This window comes from Malus sylvestris, chromosome 10, assembly GCF_916048215.2.
Source record: "Malus sylvestris chromosome 10, drMalSylv7.2, whole genome shotgun sequence".
Lineage (NCBI taxonomy): Eukaryota > Viridiplantae > Streptophyta > Magnoliopsida > Rosales > Rosaceae > Malus > Malus sylvestris.
This window is the reverse complement of record NC_062269.1, coordinates 32,736,641-32,758,561: the sequence shown is the minus strand read 5'-3', so window position 1 is coordinate 32,758,561 and position 21,921 is coordinate 32,736,641. Positions and strand designations below refer to the sequence as shown.

General features: G+C 37.0%; 4 protein-coding genes across 11 annotated transcripts; all 4 read left to right on the top strand.

Moving 5' to 3' along the window:
- Window positions 1-2,172: 2,172 nt before the first annotated feature.
- Window positions 2,173-5,652, top strand: LOC126584475 (G-type lectin S-receptor-like serine/threonine-protein kinase At1g67520). Its single transcript, XM_050248839.1, has 8 exons — window positions 2,173-3,386; window positions 3,737-3,840; window positions 3,944-4,011; window positions 4,055-4,118; window positions 4,370-4,582; window positions 4,693-4,927; window positions 5,047-5,197; window positions 5,431-5,652. Exons 1-8 carry the CDS (start codon window positions 2,173-2,175, stop codon window positions 5,650-5,652), a joined length of 2,271 nt encoding a protein of 756 aa, XP_050104796.1.
- Window positions 5,653-10,679: 5,027 nt separating this feature from the next.
- LOC126584474 (G-type lectin S-receptor-like serine/threonine-protein kinase At1g67520) lies at window positions 10,680-21,808 on the top strand. The gene is made up of 8 exons (XM_050248838.1): window positions 10,680-11,648; window positions 11,782-11,904; window positions 12,382-12,505; window positions 12,613-12,821; window positions 12,902-13,112; window positions 13,219-13,453; window positions 13,582-13,732; window positions 21,275-21,808. Exons 1-8 carry the CDS (start codon window positions 10,680-10,682, stop codon window positions 21,587-21,589), a joined length of 2,337 nt encoding a protein of 778 aa, XP_050104795.1. The 3' UTR covers window positions 21,590-21,808.
- On the top strand, window positions 15,287-20,940 carry LOC126585774 (G-type lectin S-receptor-like serine/threonine-protein kinase At1g67520). Its single transcript, XM_050250299.1, has 4 exons — window positions 15,287-15,468; window positions 15,601-15,636; window positions 20,403-20,577; window positions 20,699-20,940. Exons 1-4 carry the CDS (start codon window positions 15,352-15,354, stop codon window positions 20,938-20,940), a joined length of 570 nt encoding a protein of 189 aa, XP_050106256.1. The 5' UTR covers window positions 15,287-15,351.
- On the top strand, window positions 17,275-19,943 carry LOC126585775 (uncharacterized). 8 transcript variants are annotated; one of them, XR_007610649.1, is made up of 5 exons: window positions 17,275-17,504; window positions 18,077-18,139; window positions 18,963-19,066; window positions 19,463-19,569; window positions 19,650-19,794. XR_007610649.1 is itself a non-coding variant. In XM_050250302.1 (3 exons), exon 3 carries the CDS (start codon window positions 19,475-19,477, stop codon window positions 19,841-19,843), a length of 369 nt encoding a protein of 122 aa, XP_050106259.1. In that variant the 5' UTR covers window positions 17,275-17,492; window positions 18,054-18,139; window positions 19,463-19,474; the 3' UTR covers window positions 19,844-19,943. The 8 variants fall into 8 exon arrangements, 4 of the variants coding, with proteins under 4 accessions (XP_050106259.1, XP_050106260.1, XP_050106258.1 ...); XR_007610650.1 differs by lacking the exons at window positions 19,463-19,569; window positions 19,650-19,794 and adding an exon at window positions 19,208-19,456; XR_007610647.1 differs by lacking the exons at window positions 19,463-19,569; window positions 19,650-19,794 and having other exon boundaries at window positions 18,988-19,456.
- Window positions 21,809-21,921: the final 113 nt, after the last annotated feature.

Here is a 21,921-nt window from a genome sequence, read left to right as displayed (position 1 = left end):
ATCCCCACAATTGAAGACAGCCAAAAGAATTCTTCGATACCTTAAAGATACCGTTAACTTTGGCTTGTTCTATTCAAGTTCTGATAACTACAAACTTGCTGGATATAGTGACAATGATTGGGCAAGAGATTCCGATGATAGAAAAAGCACTACTGTATTTGTGTTCTTTATAGGAGACACTGCATTCACATGGATGTCAAAGAAGCAACCGATCGTCACACTATCTACATGTGAAACTGGATACGTAGTTGCTACTGCATGCGTCTGCCATGCAATTTAGTTGAGAAACTTGCTAAAAGAATTAAGCATGCCATAAGAAGAGCCAACATAGATCTATGTTGACAACAAGTCTGCAATAGCTCTAGCAAAGAATCCAGTATTTCATGACAGGAGCAAGCACATAGATACCCGTTATCACTGCATAAGAGAGTGCATTGCAAGAAAGGATGTGCAAGTGGAATACGTGAAGTCTCAAGACCAAGTCGCCGACATATTCACCAAGCCACTCAAACTAGAAGACTTTATCAGACTGAGGAACTCAATCGGCGTCACAAGACAAGATTAAGGGGGGATGTTAAAAGGTAATCTTGTCTTCGGCCCAAGACAAGTGATCCAACCCAAAGCCAATGTGCAAATGCTAGAAAATTCTAGCAATCTATGTCAATAATAGTAGCTGAAAATTCCAGCTATGTAAGTCGGTGGGAGTGTGTGCATATCATGCACTAGAAAGTTCTAGAAAAATTGTGAGGACATTATGCAAGCCAATGTCGATGTGCATTCTAGAAAGGTCTAGCTGATTGTAAACTTGTGTGGTTGAAATGCAAAGTCCAAAGGTGGTGGGCAGTAGTAAGTCGGCAAAGTATGCCTATAAATATAGGTATGTGTGTGTGTTGTGATGAAACAAAAGCAAGAAGTGAGAAAAGAGTGAAGAAGTGTAAGAGTGTTTCCTCTTGTACTAAGTTTGTGTGTGAATAAAAATCTTGTGTAATACTTTGAGTATTTTTTCTTTCTCTTGCCTATCAATTCCGTTGCATTACATTCTCCTTTGTGAGATAAACATCTCCAAAGTAGTGAAGTCTTTTTAAGCCCCAACATTTTCCTTGGTTTCTACTTCCAGGACATTTTCAATTTGGATCAATGTTATCGAATATCGAATTTTTCCGGAGATTATTTGTCTCCAATTTTTTTTTTCAAGAAAATACAGGTTCCAGCTTGAGAATTATTTGTAGAACTTCGTATTTTAGTTGCATGTCAAAACAATAAGTTTCTTCTTCCCGGCCCGTTTCGATTTTCTTTGTATTTCACATTTTTCATTGATTGCTGCAGCCGCAACTTTGTTCATGCCAGCAGCTTTGGACTTATGTACTCATCCAGCTGCAAGACGGCAGTGACAACTCAAACCAGGTAACTCTGCATGTTACTCAAGTTATTAATTAACAGTCTGTGAACAGGAAGTTCAGTTTCGGTTTCAGAAAAGCTGCACACTTGATGGCTGGATTACCAACCCAAGTACACCTATCTTAAAACATTACACTTACAGGCCTTGTTGCAATTCGGCAAAGAAGAAAAAACATCAACTAAATAATGTTATTTTATGCGTGCCACATATAATCATTCACTTTCTCGTAAAAAAAGTTGCATTTTCTTGACATTCTTAAAGTATTATGTAAGGATTTTTCAGAGGTCACTAGACCAATCAAAAGGTGGTACATTGCGACAAAATACTAATTGATGTGGGAATGTGATTCAATTTTCTTTTCAGGTTGCCATCTTTGACATCATCCATATTGGATAACATTTAGCACAATAAAACAATGAAAATTGCGCGGAAACTATCCATTTCTTTCTAAGAAGCCGATGAGCGCCCGTGCGTATGAAGGAAGAAACCAATTGAAAGACAAAGACCCATGGCATGGACGGCTATAGTGTATATCGATAAATATAAATGAGTGAGCCAAAGTCTTTCTCTTTCTGTAATATTTAAACAAAAGAAAGAAGTCTCCTTGTAAATGCAAGAACTTTATTTATTTCTGAAGTATTGCCGGCCTCTTATTGTTAATTTGTTTATTTTTGTCAACAGAAAACTAATAAAATGAGAGGGAGCCACAGAGGGAGAAATACAAGTTTTCAAGATTATCGGAAGAAATTAAAGTAGCCTTGTGGTGATTATTCATGGCTATAGGTTCAGTGATCAAGTACGCAATTATCTTGTTTTGTTTTGCATCCTTGTGGACTTGTCATGATGCAATGGACACGTTGAAACCAGGGGACACTCTCAACTCCACAAGCTCCCTACTTTCGGCATCTGGATTGTTCACTCTGAATTTCGTTGAACTTGGTAGTCCCGATAACAGTTTTCTTGCAATCCTGCGTGTTAAAAGTGAAGCAAACAGAGCATGGATTGCCAACCGAGACACACCTTTTTCATCCTCTTCATCCCCAATTCTTACGTTGGACTTGAATAACGTACTGAAGATTACTCGCCAAGATGGAGATCCTGTTGTCCTTTCCGCCGCTCCATATATTAATGACACTAGAACTAGTGTTCCGGCTACCCTTTTGGATTCCGGCAATTTTGTACTACAAGAAGTGAACTCTATCAGTGGATCAACGATCCGTATTTTGTGGCAAAGTTTTGATTATCCATTCGACACATTTTTACCAGGCATGAAATTGGGTGTTGATCGTAGAAATGGCCTCTATTGGTCTCTTTCATCATGGGGATCTACGAACAACCCCATGCCACAAGGGCCTTACAGCCTTTTTTGGGACACCAATGGTCACCAACTGAATATCAAGCGAAATGGGATTGTGTATTGGAAAAGCGGGGTGTTTGCAGATGGGAGATTTGAATTTATTTTCCCTGATGTGTCCAAGCAAAGGTACAATTTTGACATTGTTTCAAATCAAGATGAAGACTACCTCACATATACTAGTTTAAATGATCCTAGCGATTCTGAGCCAGAATGGGTGCTATTCACCAAGGGGGGGCTTTTTGAATATGGTGCATCAGTTGCCATCGTAGAAGCACAGACCTGTGATGGCTATAATGTCATCGGAGGATGTGTGAGGAGGGACCGACATTGTATTGGGGAAGCTGGTGATGATTTTCAGCTCAAAAGCGGTTACTTCAAGGTAATCAACTCTAGTACTTCAAGACCTCCCAACTGGATTGGTACTGGCAGTGAGGATTGTAAGCTTACTTGCTGGCAAGATTGTGACTGCCTTGGATTCGACTTTCCATCTGGTAATCCGACTACTGGTGCAGGATGCCGATTTTGGAGCGTGGACTGTGCATTCATTGAAGACTTCACTGCAAATACCAGTTTCGTTTTGCTGTCACAAGATTCACCACCTCCGGAAAAGATTCGTAAGTCTAGCTCTATGTACTAATCTTGCTAAATATTTAACTTTGACCACATGTTATATCTCCTACGAGTACTTCACAGTAAATATGAGACAATTAATCTGCACACAAATAACAAACATCAACTGGCTAGAAATCAAATGAGCTTTATCTATATCAAAAGAATAAATATCGAAAAAATGAATTTGGGTTATATAGAACGATATACAAACGGAAATATATACACCATAAATTTAGTTAGTAAAGTAGCTAGACAATTGAAGTATATATTCTTTAACTGTTCGCTTGTGTTAATTAGAACATCTATTGTAACTACTAACTCATAACTAAATACTAGCTAATCCTTAAATTAATTGTTACTATCACTAGATGCAACACAGAGGTGGTTCTGGATTGGCACTTCTATTGCTGCTGCTTTACTCGTAATGGGGTTTTGCATCTTAGGCTATCGCCTGAGAAGAACAGAATTTATGGTTTTAGTAGGTAAAAAGTTTTAAGTATAATGTGCATTTGTTGGACAGGATTTCACACTTTTTCTGCCTAGTTTGAAATTTTTACTTTTACTGATTTAAATAGGCAAGAAGGGGAAAAAGATTCTAAGAAAATTTCCTAGCTTCATCAAAGCTACGATACCTACAGATCAGGCAATTATGCTAAACCCTGAGTTACGCGCATTTACCTATGAAGGCTGCCACAAGCGACTTCTCTGAAGCAAACAAGGTCGGACAAGGGGGCTTTGGAACAGTTTATAATTAAGGTGAGATTTTAATAATAATATAGGGGAGTAGTTTTCATAATCTGTTTTCTCCTTCTACACTCATTCCATTGTTTTGTCTCTTAATATTTTGATTTATTCAACCCAAGAGAGGGAGAAAGAGTCTGGAAATCATTTCCCAATATAAAGTGTGCATGTTTTCTATTAACCTCAGTAGCCGTCACACAAATATCGCAGTTTCTTTTTTCTTTTTGGACTAAGTGAAAAATATTGTGGCTTATGATTTCAGGGAAATTTGGCAACGGGACAAGAAGTAGCTGTGAAGAAGCTTTCAAAGTGTTCTGAACAAGGCAAAGAGGATTTTAAGAATGAATTAATATTGATCTATCAACTCCAACATATAAACCTTGTTCAGCTCGTTGGATTTTGCATTCATGAAGAGGAAAGGATGCTGATATACGAGTACATGCCAAACAAAGGCTTGGACTCCTTTTTATTTGGTGGGGAATTAACACTATTTTATGCATAATGATAGCTCTTGATGATTTCTTTCATCATTTGTTCAGCATAAAGTTTAAAACATTCTCACTTGACTCCCTATGTTGGACAGATTCCACCAGAGGTCAGCAACTAGATTGGACAAAGCGCTTCACAATAATTGAAGGAATCGCTCAAGGAATGCTTTACTTGCACAAATACTCGAGGAAGAAAGTGATTCATAGAGATTTGAAAGCCAGTAATATACTACTTGACGATCATATGAACCCCAAAATTTCAGATTTTGGTATGGCAAGGATTTTCACTCAGGAACTGGGAGCTAATACTAGGAGGATTGTCGGGACACAGTGAGAATTTAAACAATGCACACATGCATTCGTTTCACACATTTTTCTTTCAATTGAGAAACATGCATTTACATATACAGAGATTTACTAACCATATTCTCTTTCCACATTCGTTACAGTGGTTATATGCCCCCCGAATACGCCATGGGAGGAAACTTCTCCGTTAAGTCTGATGTCTACAGCTACGGAGTGGTACTGCTTGAAATTATAAGCGGTAGGAAATACAATAGCTCCTCCAATGAAGATCGAGTGATCAACTTAGTAGGACATGTATGTCAAACAGATCACTGCCGTTACAGTTATTTGAGTAATGTTATTTAGTACACAAAATTAACACTTTCTAATACATGTGGGTCTTATATACAAGAGTAAGGTCAACCTCTTTTAGGGTTTGTCCAAGTGTGTCTATTTTGTGTCTAAATAGAATTATTTTTTAAGTTTTTTTATCATCTTTTACAGTTTGATCGATATTGATCAAGGATTTTTAATATTTGCTTCATCAGGCATGGGAGTTATGGAAAGCAGGTAGAGGGGAAGAACTAAGGGATCCAACACTAGTCGAAACATCCATTAGAGGTCAATTGTTAAGATGTATCCAAGTCGGTCTACTGTGCGTGGAGGAAAATGCAGCCGACCGGCCAGACATGTCGAAGGTTGTATCCATGTTAACAAACGAAAGCATGCAGTTACCTAAGCCAAAAAAACCAGCATTTTATTACTCATAGACAAATGCGGCCACTGCTGACATAGGTAGAAGGTGACCGCCACTGGCATCAATAAACGGGTTGTCCAATTCCGAATTCGTTGGATGTTGAAGGTACTGGTCATGTATTTTGTGCCTCATGAATACTGCAACAAAGCTTGTTTTGAGGAAAAAATTAACTGTAATTCTATGGGTGGTTATCTTTTTTTCTCAAAAGAGACCAAATACTGTGATAAATCTTATATGGCATGTAATTTCGATGTTTCATATTCAAGTGGTGCTTTTTCAAATTTCTGCAATTTTGTTTTTTAAGAAAAGTCGATATTCGGTATATATTATATATACAAGAGGCAATCCGTAGCATCACTTTTTTATACAATTTTTTATACACGTTTTATGAGGCTCAATCCATAATGTATTTTAACGATCTGAGCCATCTATTTTTTAGGTCACCCATCAATGATCATGTCTACTAAAAATCACACATCTCATACCAAATTAACCATGTGAACAAAACTAAAGAAAAATAACCAAAATAAAAATTATGGGCACTATATAGTAAATTAAACATAAAATAATTTTACAGTTTTTGTTTTTAAAGCCTTACATCAAGGTAAACCATAACCATATCAGTTGCTCATATTTTCTCTTCCACATTTTTCTCCCAAATAAATAAACTTTTAGTGAGAAATAGTTGTACAGAAACAGTAAATTTTATTTTTCTCTCTTTGTAAATTTTATTTTCAAAATTTTGATAAGCACTTGCAAGAATGTGTACAATTGCTAGTATTTTTTTAGGAGAACGCAACCCAATATATTAACCCGATATTTTGTTAAAACACAATAAATTTTGAGGCTTATGTTTAGTGAAATTAAACCCTTCGTTTGGCTAGCTGTTGTTTTTCGTCCCCTGTGGTCTGTGCAACTTTCCTAAAATTGTTTTGTAAATGTGATATCAATTGATAGCCATAATATTGTCTTTTTTTTTCTTTTACTGTCCACAATGTTAAGCGTGTTTCTCACGGTACTCCTCCATAGAAGAACAACTTTTATGGTATAGCCACATCGTCATTATGTCGTATCTTGTCAATGATATAAAGACATATATAAATTTTTGTCCAAATAACATTGTGTCATTAGCAAAAGATGTTCGGGTAACAACGTTTCCTCTTGTACCTGAAGTCTCGAATTCAATTCACCACTCTGCTAATATCGTTGTATAAAAAGGTAACAATATTTCCCAAAAACTCAATGAATTACTTAATGGAATATAAATACGGCTAAAGCTAGTTATTTGTTGCTCATTTGAAGACAAGGGCAATTAACAATGTAGATACAAACAAGCAGAACATAAAGATTGACACACTTTCATCGCTGATGCTTTACTCTCTTCACTGGGGTGGTACCCAAGACCAAGAGTAGTTGACTGCTCATTGCCATTGTCGTCCTCTCCAGCCGGCTCTTGGATTAATCTCCTCGGTTTTGAAGTTTATAAATCATTGGTCTGGTCACTGCCTACCCAATTGTATGTAATCAACTTTCAAGTTTCAACCTCCTGAATTGGTTTCCTCCAACCCTTCTCTTCTATCTTTTTCTTTCAGCCGTATCAGTGAGCTCATTGCAGTTTCAGGTTAAGCGAAAGGTATTTCCTCAGCTTCTACATAGCTCAAATTTTTTTTTTTTTTTTTGCCATTCTTTTAGTGGCCAAACAATATCCGCACACGTTTTTTCTCCATATGTGCACCTCTTTCTTTATTTGCACACCTTCACAATTTGATGGGTAAATTCCAGATATTTAATTTACGTGTCAAATGGATAAGTTTCTCCTTGACGTTTTGATTTTCTTTGTGTTTCACATTTATCATGGCTAGCTGCAGCCTCAAGTCTCAACTTAATTCTGCTGCTCAATTTTCATGCCTGAAGTTTTGAACCTGTGTAATTATGCTGAAAGCAGGCCGGGACGCACTCAAACCAGGTGAATCTCGGTTACTCAAGCCACGGACAAATACTAATTTATCTAAAAGGGAAATTCAATTGGTTTCCTAAAAAGCTGCACTTGATGCATTGCCCACCCAAATACACATATCCTGAGAAGTTTCAAAAACAAGCCTTGTGAAATTCGGCACTAGAAGGGGGAAAAAGTTATTGCAAACAGCGAGTTTTGGCCTAGTCCCCCCGTTTGTTGTACTTTTCCTTTTTTCTTCTTATTATTAATAAAATCTTGTAGAGGGGGGTGGGGGTTTCTGGGTGCAACGGTCCTTTATTCTTTGGGAGAGGGTTCGTGTCTCACACGCAACTGTTGACGAAGAGCTAATCTCGCCTAATCCGTTTCTACAAAAAATTTAAAAAAAAAAAAAGAAGGGGAAAAAGTTGATAGTCCCTGACTTTCGAAAACTACGATATAAAGATTATTTTTCAGACGTCAAAATACCATTCAAAAGGTAACGTTTAAATTTTTGATCCGAAAACGGATGGAATTATACACTATAGGTGGCACATTGCAATAAAATTTTAATTGACATGGTAATGCGATTCAATATCTTCTATACCTGGATGACATGGAAACTGAATGCTCTTGTAATTGACGATTTATGGGCATTAATCTTGATTTATAGTTACCAGTAGATGGCCCTTTTCCAGCGTAGCCTTTGACTAATTAGAGTTCTTCTATTTAAACACCACATTTCATCTAAGTTCACCTTAGTACTTATGCGGCCTCGCTGTTTGCAATGGCTTTATGTGCGAATTCCGGTGCTAAGTATGTTGTGTCTATTGTCTTTGTGACAATTCTGCATTGGGACTTCTAGTTCCATTGGTGTGGTGTGTGGTGGCCGTATTAGGGTTTAAAATCATTTGTGTTTTGTGCAAGTTATCTCCAGATCAAGAAATTGGTTACTGAACAATATGTACCTATATGGCACCTCTTGTAATTAGTCGTTCTTAGAATTCACCATGCACTTCTACCATCAAACGAACTGTACCTTTATATTTTTATTGAATTATCCCATTTTACTTCTCACACACCCTTGATAATTTATGTCCGTTGATCTTCTTCAATTCATCCGATCCGACGGCCGAAAGTTAAAAAGGTGTGTGAGAAGTAAAATGGGGTGTGTGGATATCACACCCCCTAAAGCTATAGTTGTTTGTTGCTCAATGCAAAGTTAACAATGTAAATATAAAACAAGCAGAACATAGAGATTGACACACTTCCATTGCCGCTGCTTTATTCTATTTTTTCATGTTAGGCGAGGCGACAAAAATCCTGCAACTTGGCCTCGTCTCAGCTGGCTCTTGGTTTTCCTCGGTATTTGAGTAAACTGCATATATACAAGCTGATTTTGCAGAATAGTAATGCCAAAAATTCCTCACCTTCAAGTTAGCTGAGATGTATTTTCCTCGATTTCCACTCCTACATCATTTTTCAATTTGGATCGATGTTATATAGTATCCAATTTTTCCTCGGAGATAATTTGTCACCAATATTTTTTTTTTAAGAAGATACAGGTTCCAGCTTGAGAATTCTTTGTAAAACTTCATATTTTTAATCTACATGTCAAAACGATAAGCTTCTTCTTCCCGGCCCACCTCGATTTTCTTTGTATTTCACATTTTTCATTGATTGCTGCAGCCGCAACTTAATTCATGCCAGCAGATTTGGACTTGTGTACTCATCATGCTGCAAAACGGCTGGGACAACTCAAACCAGGTAAATCTGCATATTACTAGAGTTATTAATTAACGGTCTGCGAACAGGAAGTTCAGTTTTGGTTTCAGAAAAGCTGCACACTTGATGGCTGGATTACCAACCCAAATACACATATCTGAAAACATTAGTTACAGGCCTTGTCACAATTCGGCACAAGAAGAAAAAAAAATCAACTAAATAATGTTATTTTATGCATGCCTCATATAATCATCCACTTTCTCGTAAAAAAAAGTTGCATTTTTTTGACCTTCTTATAATATTTTGAGGAATTTTCAGACGTCAAAATACCAATAAAAAAGTGGCACATTGCAACAAAATACTAATTGATGTGGAAATGTGATTCAATTTCATTTTCAGGTTGCCATCTTTGACATCATCATCTTTATTGGATAACTTTAGTATTGCACAATAAAACAATGAACATTGCGCGGAAACTATCAATTTCTTTCTAAGAAGCGGATGAGCGCGAGCGCATATGAAGAAAGAAACCAATTGACGAGGAATGAATTGAAAGACAAATATAAATGAGTGAATGAGCCAAAGTCTTTCTCTTTCTGTAATATTGAAACAAAAGAGAGAAGTCTCCATGTGAGAACTTTAGGGCCTGTTTGGTATTTACTTGAATCCAACTTTTTAAACTTAAAACAATTTTCAAGTTTTAGGTCTTAAAAACTTGTTTGGTAGGACTATTTTAAAAAACTGAACTCAAAACTAACTCAAAAATATAATATATTCTCTAAAAACATAAAAAGTGAGTTTTTAGAGTTTTTAAACTTAAACTCACTCATTTCTTTTCTCTCCCTTCTCCCTCCCACTCCAAATTTATCTCTCTTTCTTTTCTTCTTTCTCTTTCCTCTTTTTTTTTAACTTTTTCGTCTCTCCTTCAATCCGCTATCTTCATTCTCTTAGTTCTTTCTCTCACTCATCTTCCTCTCTATCTCGTCCGATCATCTTCCTTCTTTCTCTTTCCTTGAATCATCTCTTACTTTCTTTCCTCCTCTCTCCTTCTTCTCCCTCTCTTGCGACCCCCTCTTTTTAGATCTCTTTGTCTAGTTTAAGTCGTAAAATTTAAAAATTTTAAATCGCAAACCAATCACCTTTTTGAATCTTAAAGAAAATTGTTTTCAAGAAATGTTCTTAAGAAATGTTTTGAGAAATGATAAAATTTTCAAATAGGATACTAGGCCCTTATTGATTTCTAAAGTATTGCCGGCCTCTTATTGTTAATTTGTATGTTTCTGTCAACAGAAAATTACTAAAAAGATAGGCAGCCATGGAGGGAGAACTACAACTTTTCAAGATCATCCAAACAAATTAAAGTAGCCTTGTGGTCACTGTTCATGGCTACACGTTCAGTGATCAAGTACGCAATTATCTCGGTTTGTTTTGCATCCTTGTGGACTTGTAATGATGCAATAGACACACTGAAACCAGGGGACACTCTCAACTCCACAGGCTTCCTACTTTCGGCATCTGGATCGTTCACTCTGAAGTTCGATGAACTTGGTGGTTCCGATAACATTCTTCTTGCTATCCTGCGCGTTAGAAGTAAGGTAAACAGGGCATGGATTGCCAACCGAGACACACCTTTTTCATCCACTTCATCCCCACTTCTTACGTTGGACTTCAATAACGTATTGAAAATTACCCGCCAAGATGGAGATCCTGTTGTCCTCTCAGCCGCTCCATCTATTAATGACACTAGTATTAGTGTTGTGGCTACCCTTTTGGATTCCGGCAATTTTGTACTACAAGAAGTGAACTCCGCCAGCGGATCAACAATCCGTATTTGGTGGCAAAGTTTTGATTATCCATTGGACACATTTTTACCGGGCATGAAATTGGGTGTTGATCGTAGAAATGGCCTCTATTGGTCTCTTTCATCATGGGGATCTAAGAACAACCCCATGCCGCCAGGGCCTTACAGCCTTTTTTGGGACACCAATGGACACCAACTGAATATAAAGCGAAATGGGGTTGTTTATTGGACTAGCGGGGTGTTTGCAGATGGGAGATTTGAATTTATCTTCCCTGATGTTTCCAAGCAAAGGTACAATTTTAGTATTGTTTCAAATCAAGATGAAGACTACCTCACTTATACTAGTCTAAATGATCCTAGTGATTCTGAGCCAGAATGGGTGCTATTCACCAGGGGGGCACTTTTTGAGTTTGGCGCATCAGTTGCCATCATAGAAGCGCAGACCTGTGATGGCTATAATGTCATCGGAGGGTGCGTGAGGAGGGACCGGCCAATTGGTTGTATTGGGGAAGCTGGTGATGATTTTCAGCTGAAAAAAGGTTACTTCAAGGTAATCAACTCTAGTACTTCAAGACCCCCCAGCTGGATTGGTAGTGGTAGTGAAGATTGTAAGGTTACTTGTTGGCGAGATTGTGACTGCCTTGGATTCGACTTTCCATCTGGTAATCCGAGTACTGGTGCAGGATGCCGATTTTGGAGCGTGGACTGTGCATTCATTGAAGACTTTACTGCAAATACTAGTTTTGTTTTGCCGTCAGCAACGCAACTACCACAACCAGCGGATTCACCACGTGCGGGAAAGATTGGTAAGCCTAGCTAGCTATGTACTAATCTTACTAAATATTGAACTTGGACTACATGTCATACCTCCTACTTCACAGTAATTATGAGACAATTAATCTGCACACAAATAACAAAAATCAATTTACTAGAAATCAAATGAGCTTTATGTATATCAAAAAGATGAATATCAAAAAAATGAATTTGGGTTATATTGAACGATACAAACGCAAATATATTCATCATGAATTTAGTTATTTAAGTCGCTAGACAATTCAAGTGCTTTCTTAAAAAGTGCTTTTCCTATAGAAGCACATATTAAGTGTTTCTCCATAAAGCGCTTATGGGTGGTAAAAGTGTTTTTTAAGTTTTTATGCTGAAAATATATCATCACGAGCAATTTTGATTGTATATCTAGACTTTTTTACGTAACAGGTTAATATGCCAATATTAAAGTATATATTCTTTATCAGTTCTTTCCCGTATATATAATAAATTAATTGATACTATCACTGGATGCAGCACACAAATGGCTCTGGATTGGCATTTCTATTGCCGCTGCATTACTAGTAATGGTGTTCTGCTTCTTGGGCTATCGCCTGAGAAGAATATATATGGTTTCAGCAGGTAAACTTTTTAAACTTTCCGTAAACTTGTTAGATGTACATAATTTCACTTCTTTCACAATTGTTGTCCCTATATTGAAATTTTAACTCCCATGCTAATCCAACTAGGGAAGAACTGGACAACGATTCGAAGAAAATTGCTTAACTTCATGGAATCGAAGAGACCTATAGGTCATGCTGTTGGGAATCAAAATGATCAGGAAAACATGAAATACCCTAATTTAAGCGTATTTACCCATGGATCGGTCTTGGAAGCCACAAGAAACTTCTCTGAAGAAAACAAGCTTGGACAAGGGGGCTTTGGACCTGTTTATTGGGTAAGGCTTCAAATAATCTTAAGAAAATATCATATTTGTATTTGGAATTACTGAGAAATATTTATGGATTATGAATTTAGGGAAAATTGACGACGGGACAAGAAGTAGCTGTGAAGAGGCTTTCAAGATGTTCAGGTCAAGGCACAGAGGAGTTTAAGAATGAATTGATACTCATCTATGAACTCCAACACACCAACCTTGTTCGACTGTTTGGATTTTGCATTCATGAAGACGAGAGGATGTTAATATACGAGTACATGCCAAACAAAAGCTTGGACTACTTTTTATTTGGTTGGGAATTACACTAGCTAGTTTAATATTAGATCTTCATTTCATTTATTCGGTTTCATTGGGAGTTCATAACATTCTCTCTTAACTTTAATCCTATCTTGGACAGATTCCATCAGACGTCGGCAACTAGATTGGAAAAGCCGTTTCAATATAATTGAAGGAATCACTCAAGGAATGCTTTACTTGCACAAATACTCGAGAACAAAAGTGATTCATAGAGATTTGAAGGCGGGTAACATACTACTTGACAAAAATATGAACCCCAAAATTGCAGATTTTGGTATGGCAAGGATTTTCACTCAGGAGCTTCAAGCAAATACGATGAGAATTGTCGGGACACAGTAAGTAAACAATAACATATATGAATGCATTCGTATCATCACGTGTTTTTCTTTTGGTTGAGAAGCATGCATTAATGTACGTATATACAGATAATGTACCTAAGTTTTTCTTTTCTCATTTGGTACAGTGGTTATATGCCTCCGGAATATGTCATGGGAGGACACTTTTCTGTAAAATCTGATGTCTACAGCTATGGAGTGCTAATGCTTGAAATTATCAGTGGTAGGAAAAACAACAGCTTCTACAATGAAGATCGTGTGCTCAACTTAGTAGGACATGTATGCCAAACAAATCACTGGAGTTACCATTAAGTTTTGCTTTTTTTTTTCTTTTTTTTTTCTGCACACCCCTTTTCTTCCCGTCACACCCTTATTTATTTCTAGCCTTCAGATGATGAAATTAGAGTTCCACCATAAAACCAATTGGCAATATAGGGAATTGAGTTACTCAATACCATATAAGCACATAGCAAATCTTGTCCCTCACCGATGTGAGATAACTCTTCCTCACATTTCAACTCTCAACACGTCCCCGCACATGTGGCCTATTTTCAAGCCTACATGTGGACGACAAGTGAGTGACGCATGAGCACGTGTGGCCCTTGGGCTTTCACACGAGGGACAATCTGCTCTGATACCATGATGAAATTAGGGTTATACTATAAAACCAATTGGCAATATGAGGAGTAACCCAAGACCATATAAGCACATAGCAAATTTTGCCCCTCACCAATGTGGGATAACTCTTCCTCACATTTCAACTCTCAACATCAGATTGAACAATTCAAAAGAAAATGAACGGACAAAAAGTAAACAAAACTGGGGTCTGCAATAGGGGAAAAATAGTGTGCAGAAATCTTTATGTAAGTTATTTTTTCATTTTTTAAGGTGTGATATTCAATGTTTTTAATTTTTTTCTCCAGGCCTGGGAGTTATGGAAAGAGGATCGAGGGACAGAACTAATGGATCCAACACTAGTTGAAACATGTACTCGTCATCAAGTTTTAAGATGCGTCCAAGTCGGTCTACTATGTGTGGAGGAAAAAGCAGCTGATCGGCCAACCATGTCAGAGCTGATATCCATGTTAACAAACGAAAGCATGCAGTTACCAGAACCAAAAAAACCGGCATTTTATTACGCAGAGAGAAATGTGGGCAATGCTAATATAGATAGAAGGGGACCACCACTGGATATAAACGGGTCGTCCATTTCCGAATTCGTTGGACGTTGAAGGTATTGATTGTATCTATTGTGCCTCACCAATACTGCAACAAAGCTTGTTTTTGGATGGCAAGAAAACACAACTGTAATTTTATGGGTAGCTTTCTTCTTAAAAGTACGAGACTATATGCAGTAATAAATCTTTTATATTCACATACGGGGCTGTTTGACAGGGGATGAGAATATATATATATATATACACACACACACAAACACATACGGGGCTGTTTGACAGGGGATGGAAAGTTGGGTTATTAACCCAACAATCACCTCTCTTCAATTTGAATACAGCATCTTTCTATTTTTTTTTTTTTTTTTTTTTGAAAACTGGAACAACAGAACCTTGGCTAAGAAGCCAACCAAACAGAAATCCAACACAAGGCAAACAACAAGCAGAAGCTAGAAAATCCTTGCAGGGATTAATATTATGATTTTTTTTTTAATTTTTAAGTTGTTAAAAAACATTTAGACGGGTGAAAAATAGGTTATGGTAAAAAAAAAAGGATAAATGGGTTAAAAAGGGTAAATAGGTAAACGGGTATTAAACGGTTACGGTTAAATGGGTATGTGGTTATGGGTATGGTTAACCGTTTATAAATGGTTATGGGTATGGGTATAACCGTTTAGGCAATTACCCAACGGGTAAACAGTTATGCGGGTATGAGCATAAACGGTTATGGGTAAATTAACCACGGTTACCCGCCCGCATAACCATTGCCCATCCCTAGCTGCGACATGCAACTTCTCCGAAGAAAACAAGCTCGGGCAAGGGGGATATGGACCTGTTTATAAGGTAAGGTCTTAACTAACAAAAAGCGTGTTTTCTCTATATCTTCTATATACCATTAAATTGCCAAAAAGATGTTCTAATTTTTCTTTTCTCTAGGAAACGACTGAAAAATAATTTTGTGAATTACCGATTCAGGGTAAATTGGTGACCGGACAAGAAATAGCAGCACTAGTTGAAAAACATGTTTGCGCGACGGAAACTTGCGCGACGCATCAAATTTCGTCGCGGAAAGTTTGTTTGCGCGACGCCAAAAACAAAACGTCGCGCAAACGACCTTTGCGAGACTGCACTTTGCGCAACGAAGGCTGACGCGCAAAGTTTTGGCGCCAAACCAAAAAAGATTAACCGCTTTTTCCCAACTTTGCGCGACGCAGTTGTACCTACGTCGTGCAAAGTTTTTTTTTTTTTCCTTTTGCTTTTCTTTTGGGGTTCTTGCATTACCCTTTTCTTTTGTGGTATTCACTTGTGTAAATGTTTTAAATTGACGATCGAATTAGTTCATTGTATTCATATAGATTTAAAGAGTGTAGCTGTAAAAAATCATCAAAATCAAAGTTAAAATAACCGTTAAATCGTGATTTTTCGTTTATAGCCGTAAAAAAGGTTTGTCTCGTTACATAATCTCTGAATGTTTGTTTTTTGCGATTTTTTGCCTATGCAATCTCGAAACATATACAAACAAGTTTGACAGTTGGATCGTTGAAACTAGTTTTGTACAATGCGTATTCCATCAAAACAATAGATTAACTAACACTTGGAGTTTATTTATACTTTCATTAAGTATAACATAAGATTTTGTGGTATCCACTTGTGTAAATATTTTAAATTGACGATCGAATTAGTTCATTGTATTCATATAGGATCTAGGAGTGTATCTATAAAAAATCATCAAAATCGGAGTTAAAACTACCGTTAAATCGTGCTTTTTCGTTTATAACCGTCCAAAAGTTTTATCCCTTTCTTGATCTTTGCATGTTTAGTTTTCACGATTTTTGGTGTATGTGATCTCGAAGCATATGCAAACAAGTTTGACGGTTGGATCCTTGAAATTAGCTTCGTAGAATGCGTATCCCATCAAAACAATAGATTCACTAACACTTAGAGTTTATTTATACTTTCATTCAGTATAACATAAAGATTTTGTGGTATCCACTTGTGTAAATATTTTAAATTGACGATCGAATTAGTTCATTGTATTCATATAGGATCAAGAAGTGTAGCTGTAAAAAATCATTAAAATCGGAGTTAAAACTACTGCTAAATCATGATTTTTGTTTATAACCGTCGGAAAGTTTTGTCTTGTTACTCGATCTTTGAATGTTTGTTTTTTGCAACTTTTGGCATATGCGATCTCGAAGTATATACAAATAAGTTTGACGGTTGGATCGTTCAAACTATTTTCGCACAATGCGTATCCCATCAATTTCAATGGTATGTGTATATATTACGTATATTTAAATTTATTTATTTTGTACGTATAACATTTAAGAAATTGAAAAATATGTATATTTATTAAGTAGCTTTATATTTATTGTAATTGTTATAAAAATATATTATTGTGGATTTTATGTAAAAAAAATTGAATTTGAAAGGAGTAAAATCACATTTTCAGTACATTTTATAATAATTGTTTTTTTAAATTACCTTGCGCGACGCCACTGTGTAGTCGTCGCGCAAACACCCTTTGCGCGAGGCGGAAAGGTAAACATGCGTTTCGCTATGTGTGATAATTTTGGCGGTACCCTTGTTAAAAATATGCGCTTTGTTTAAATTTTCGCTATCTGAGATAAACCCGAACTCTCTCTTCTCACTCGGTCTCCCGAACTCTCTCTTCTCATTGAACTCTCTTCTCACTCGGTCTCCCTCATCCTCTCACGCAGGTGAATCACCCTCTCTCTCCCTCTCGCTCGTATCGCCCTCTCTCTCCTTCTCGCTCACTCGGTATCTCTCTTCCCTCTCACTTATATCGACTTCCTCCTCATCCTTCATCCTCATCCTCTCCTCATCCTCTCCCGACTGCACAACAGGTATAGACCCAGGTCAGAATCAAGCTTAATTCTTTAATTTTCTTCTTTCTAAGTTCAGAATCAAGCTTTAATGCCTTAATTTGAAGATTTTGGTATTGTAATTAGATTCAATTTGGGAAATTAAATTACAAATTGGGGGTTTTAGTGTTAAATCGAATTTTAGGGTGGTGGGTTGGTCTGCTATGCTGTTAGTTTTCTTGTTTTTTTCTCTGCTTCTTCACAAATTTCGTATTCTTACAAGTTCATATTTTTGCACCAAATGGCAAAAATATCGGTTGAAACTGCGGGCGAAGAAATTGGTTCCTCAGTTCAATCGATAAAAATAAAAGATGCATAAAGGAAAAGAATGCAGGAGTGATTAAAGAACTTAGCAACTAACGTGACTGCTTATGGACTCAAGTTCCAGTTAACACGATGATACGAAATACAATGTCCTACTGTCACAAAAGAAAAAAATGTATGTAGACAATTAGACATCTATGTTTGTTAGCTTTCCCAGTACTAGAAATCTGCTATGTTTCCATCATTTTGATTGCTATTCGCCTTTGGGATTTAACCTAGTTGCAACACATGTATATGTAAAGGCACTTTCAGTGGAGGAATTTGCAGTTCGACTTGCAAAGCACTTCACATCGCTTTACCAGCAGGTAAATACTATGTAATTTAAGCGTTTTTTTTTAATTAAATTTCATTAGTTAATCCCATATTGTAGACGAAAAGGGAAAATGGACGATACTTTTACTATTGTCGCTGCTGAAACGATGGATGTTGTTATTCTTGGTCAGCTTCTTGGTCTTTGTTTTCTCATATAACTGCTCTTCCTTTGGTTAGAGGTGCATCTTCTTCTAATGGTTTACGGTGTATATGTTGTTATCACTAATTGGTGGTACTCACTAAATCAGTTATGAATTTCTGGTCACTTTAACTAATCAAGCTTTCATCTAGACAGCTTAATGTTTTTACCCTTTCCCTGAAAGCATGACTCATGGAAATTCATTAATATTTCATTTGTAGAAGTTGGTTTCTTTTAAGTTTGATTGGTTGTCTTAAGTTTGGACTTTTTTTTGCTCTGTGTCTCTCTATCTCAAGCTTGAACACGAACACCCGCCCTCTTTCCCATACACACACAGTTTCACACTTTGAATACTACCTTGTTGGAACTGCAGCAACTTCTTCTGGCCATGTTTTATGCTTTTAGTATTTGCATAATCTAGAAAGAGAGTTGTCGTTTTGAAATATAAAAACAAATTAAAAAAAGGAGAAAGCTTTCTTCCCTGCAACTTTAGTGTTAGAGTTATTGATCCAATAAGTTGTCAGATGTTCCTAATTGTTGTGAACGTAAGGCTTCATTTAGAAACAGAAATGAATGATTTGTGTAATTTAACTAAATGGTGACTCAAAAGAATCATTATTGAAAACATGATTGAGTTCAGAATATATATGCAATGGGGTTTATTGTTCTATGATTAGGGAATCACAGTCATCTCATTACTAGGAACGTAATGCGAGCACGGATGCAGGTGGACTATTTTAGCCAATAAGCTATACTTTGTTGTGAAGAACTTCAATTATAGGTATCATACTGTTATTCATGTTCACCGTTGTTTGATGTATGTAATCAAACTAGCTATGAATGTCTAGTTCTTAGGTCAACATATAAACCATATCATATAGCAGTCATGAGTTCTTAAGATTGCTGCTGATTCTCTATCCAGAAAATCACATATAATCTGTTTGAAACGTTCACCTTTCAACGATGTGCTTCAGCATTTTATTTGTTTTCCATCCAAATGCCCAATAGTGGCTATCTATCAGAACTACTATTTCCTTTAGGAATCGGCATCCCATGGATAGTTGGCATGCATACATCTGCATATGAAAGCAACTATTTGTAATCATAAAATGAATTTTCTCCATTTACCTTTTCATATATGCATTTACGATGTCAATGTTTTTTGTTTTTTTTGCAGACACTTATCTTAATGCTTCTGTTCATTGAAACTCTGCTTCATCCTGATGTTGCTCTGTCCCTTAGTTCAAAATCAAGACATACGAACCATTTGTGCTCAATTAGCCAGTATGATTCAGATTCTCTTTTGAATGAGGTAAAACCTTCTTTGTTCTCTTTGTTCCCTAAAGGGTCAGCTTGTGATCCAGGAAGAGCAGATGAGGGCGCAGATGAGGGCGCAGCTGAGGGCCCAGGGCGAGGAGATGAGGACCTATGCCGGGATGGTGAGAGACCTTGTACAAGCCATACAGATGTCCGGCCTCAAAATCTTGTTACCTGCACCTCATCTTGTTTCACCTTTGACCTCAGAGCCACCTCACTCTGCCGATACCCAGTAGCCTGATGTATTAAACTTAGTTCACTTGTAGTTTTTTCTTTTTTGTTCGGACATCTTGTATGTACATTTTCATATATTTTATAATTAAGTACTTTTGCTTGGTTAATTAATTATTCTTTAGAATTTAATTACAATATTTATCAAAAATTTAAAAAAATATATTTTTCACTAAAAAAAAAAAAAATATTTTTCACTAAATAAAAAAAAGGTTTGTGCGACGCATGCCCTAGGATGTGCGTTGCGCAATGTATCTTTGCACGACGTAGGATGCACGTCGCGCAAAGTATCTTTGCACGACGTAGGAAGTGCGTCGCGCAAAGTGACTTTGCACGACGTAGGGTGCGTCGTGCAAAGTACTTTGCACGATGTAGGCCGTGCGTCACGTAAAGTGGCTTTGAGCGACGCACATTATTTCTTCGTCGCGCAAACCCTAGCGTCACTGCCTTGGCGTGACGGTTAACGCGTGACGAAGGTTGCGTCGCGCAAACCCTTGCGCAACGATTTTTGACTTTGCGTGACGAATGTACGTACGTCGCGCAAAGTGTTTTTTTTACTAGTGGTGAAGAGGCTATCAAAATGTTCAGGGCAAGGAACATCGGAGTTTAAGAATGAATTGATCCTCATATATGAACTCCAACATACAAACCTTGTTCGGCTTTTTGGGTTTTGCATTCATGAAGAGGAGAGGATGTTGATATATGAGTACATGCCTAACAAAAGTTTGGACTACTTTTTATTTGGTTGGGAATTTACTACTCCTATATAATTAGTACTTGATTTCACTTGTTAAATTTTCTCTTATTTTTCGCTCTTTGTCCAAATATATTATAACAATATTCTGAAACGCTCTATATTTGACAGACTCAACAAGAGGTTTGTTACTGGATTGGAAGAATCGTTATGGTATAATCGAAGGAATCACTCAAGGATTGCTTTACCTGCATAAATACTCGAGAACAAAAGTAATTCATCGAGATTTAAAAGCTAGTAACATACTACTTGATGAAAATATGAATCCCAAAATTTCTGATTTCGGTATGGCAAGGATTTTCACCGAAAATGAATTGGAAGGAAATACTAGTAGAGTTGTTGGGACACGGTAAGTACATATATAAATGCATGTATACATTCTTCTCATGCATTTTTGCAGATGTGCTAACTAAAGAGCTTTTGTTTTTGTTTTTCATTTGATCTAGTGGTTACATGCCTCCTGAATCCATTGAGGGAATTGTTTCCATAAAATCGGATGTCTACAGTTTCGGGGTGCTAATGCTTGAAATCATAAGTGGTAGGAAGAACAGCAGCTTCTACAACGATGATCACGTGCTCAATTTAGTAGGACATGTCTGTATTTCAATCAAATCTATATGTACGTAGTTATGATCATATTTTTTTTTTTCCTAAAACCGTAATCATTACATTAAAATGTTGTTTTAGGCATGGGAGTCATGGAAAGATGGTGCAGCGCTGGAGTTAATTGATCCGATACTTATAGGCGATTCATGCATAGCGGATCAAGTATTGAGATGCATCCATGTCGGCCTACTTTGCGTCGAGGAAGATGCAGCGGATCGGCCGACCATGTCGGATGTTATATCTATGCTGACAAATGAAAGCTCACCATTAGCGTTCCCTACAAAGCCAGCATTTTTTGTTGGAAGGAAAATGGCGGGGGCTGGTACAAGTGGGAATCAGCAACTTGAAATTGCATCAGTAAATGACATGTCCAATTCCGATTTTGGTGCACGTTAGAGGGTGTTATTCATGCTTGGCGTGAGACTTCCGTCTCTTCAAGCTATTAGTGATGATATAAAAGTATCAAAGTTTGATGTTCAGGTGTGTTTGCTTGTATGCTGTCACCTATAATAAAAGGTCTAGTAGCAAGTTGTGGATTGTTTAGCGGTGAGAGCCTTTTTCTACAACACATTGCTTTTTGAGTTCAAACAATTTCTCTGTCATTTGCGTAGATTAGTGTAGACTATCACTTCATTATAACATAAAAGAGTACATATATATTTATACATATGTGTGTGTGTGTGTGTGTGTATGCCTTGTGTGGATCGAGGTTTTGTACTCTAGGTGTT

Bases quoted from the DNA above. Each gene is read 5' to 3' on its own strand.
- LOC126584475 (XM_050248839.1), top strand. From the start codon at position 2,173: ATGGCTATAGGTTCAGTGATCAAGTACGCAATTATCTTGTTTTGTTTT. The intron at 3,387-3,736 runs GTACTAATCTTG...TACTATCACTAG, and splicing joins ATTCGTAAGTCTAGCTCTAT to ATGCAACACAGAGGTGGTTC. The intron at 4,119-4,369 runs ATTAAGGTGAGA...GCTTATGATTTC, and splicing joins GGGCTTTGGAACAGTTTATA to AGGGAAATTTGGCAACGGGA.
- LOC126584474 (XM_050248838.1), top strand. From the start codon at position 10,680: ATGGCTACACGTTCAGTGATCAAGTACGCAATTATCTCGGTTTGTTTT. The intron at 13,113-13,218 runs GTTGGGAATTAC...TATCTTGGACAG, and splicing joins CTTGGACTACTTTTTATTTG to ATTCCATCAGACGTCGGCAA. The intron at 13,733-21,274 runs GTATGCCAAACA...ATGTTGTTTTAG, and splicing joins TGCTCAACTTAGTAGGACAT to GCATGGGAGTCATGGAAAGA.
- LOC126585775 (XM_050250300.1), top strand. From the start codon at position 17,972: ATGTTTGTTAGCTTTCCCAGTACTAGAAATCTGCTATGTTTCCATCAT. The intron at 18,140-19,462 runs GTAAATACTATG...TTTTTTTTGCAG, and splicing joins TCACATCGCTTTACCAGCAG to ACACTTATCTTAATGCTTCT.
- LOC126585774 (XM_050250299.1), top strand. From the start codon at position 15,352: ATGGGTAAATTAACCACGGTTACCCGCCCGCATAACCATTGCCCATCC. The intron at 15,637-20,402 runs GTTGAAAAACAT...CTAGTGGTGAAG, and splicing joins GACAAGAAATAGCAGCACTA to AGGCTATCAAAATGTTCAGG. The intron at 20,578-20,698 runs GTTGGGAATTTA...TATATTTGACAG, and splicing joins TTTGGACTACTTTTTATTTG to ACTCAACAAGAGGTTTGTTA.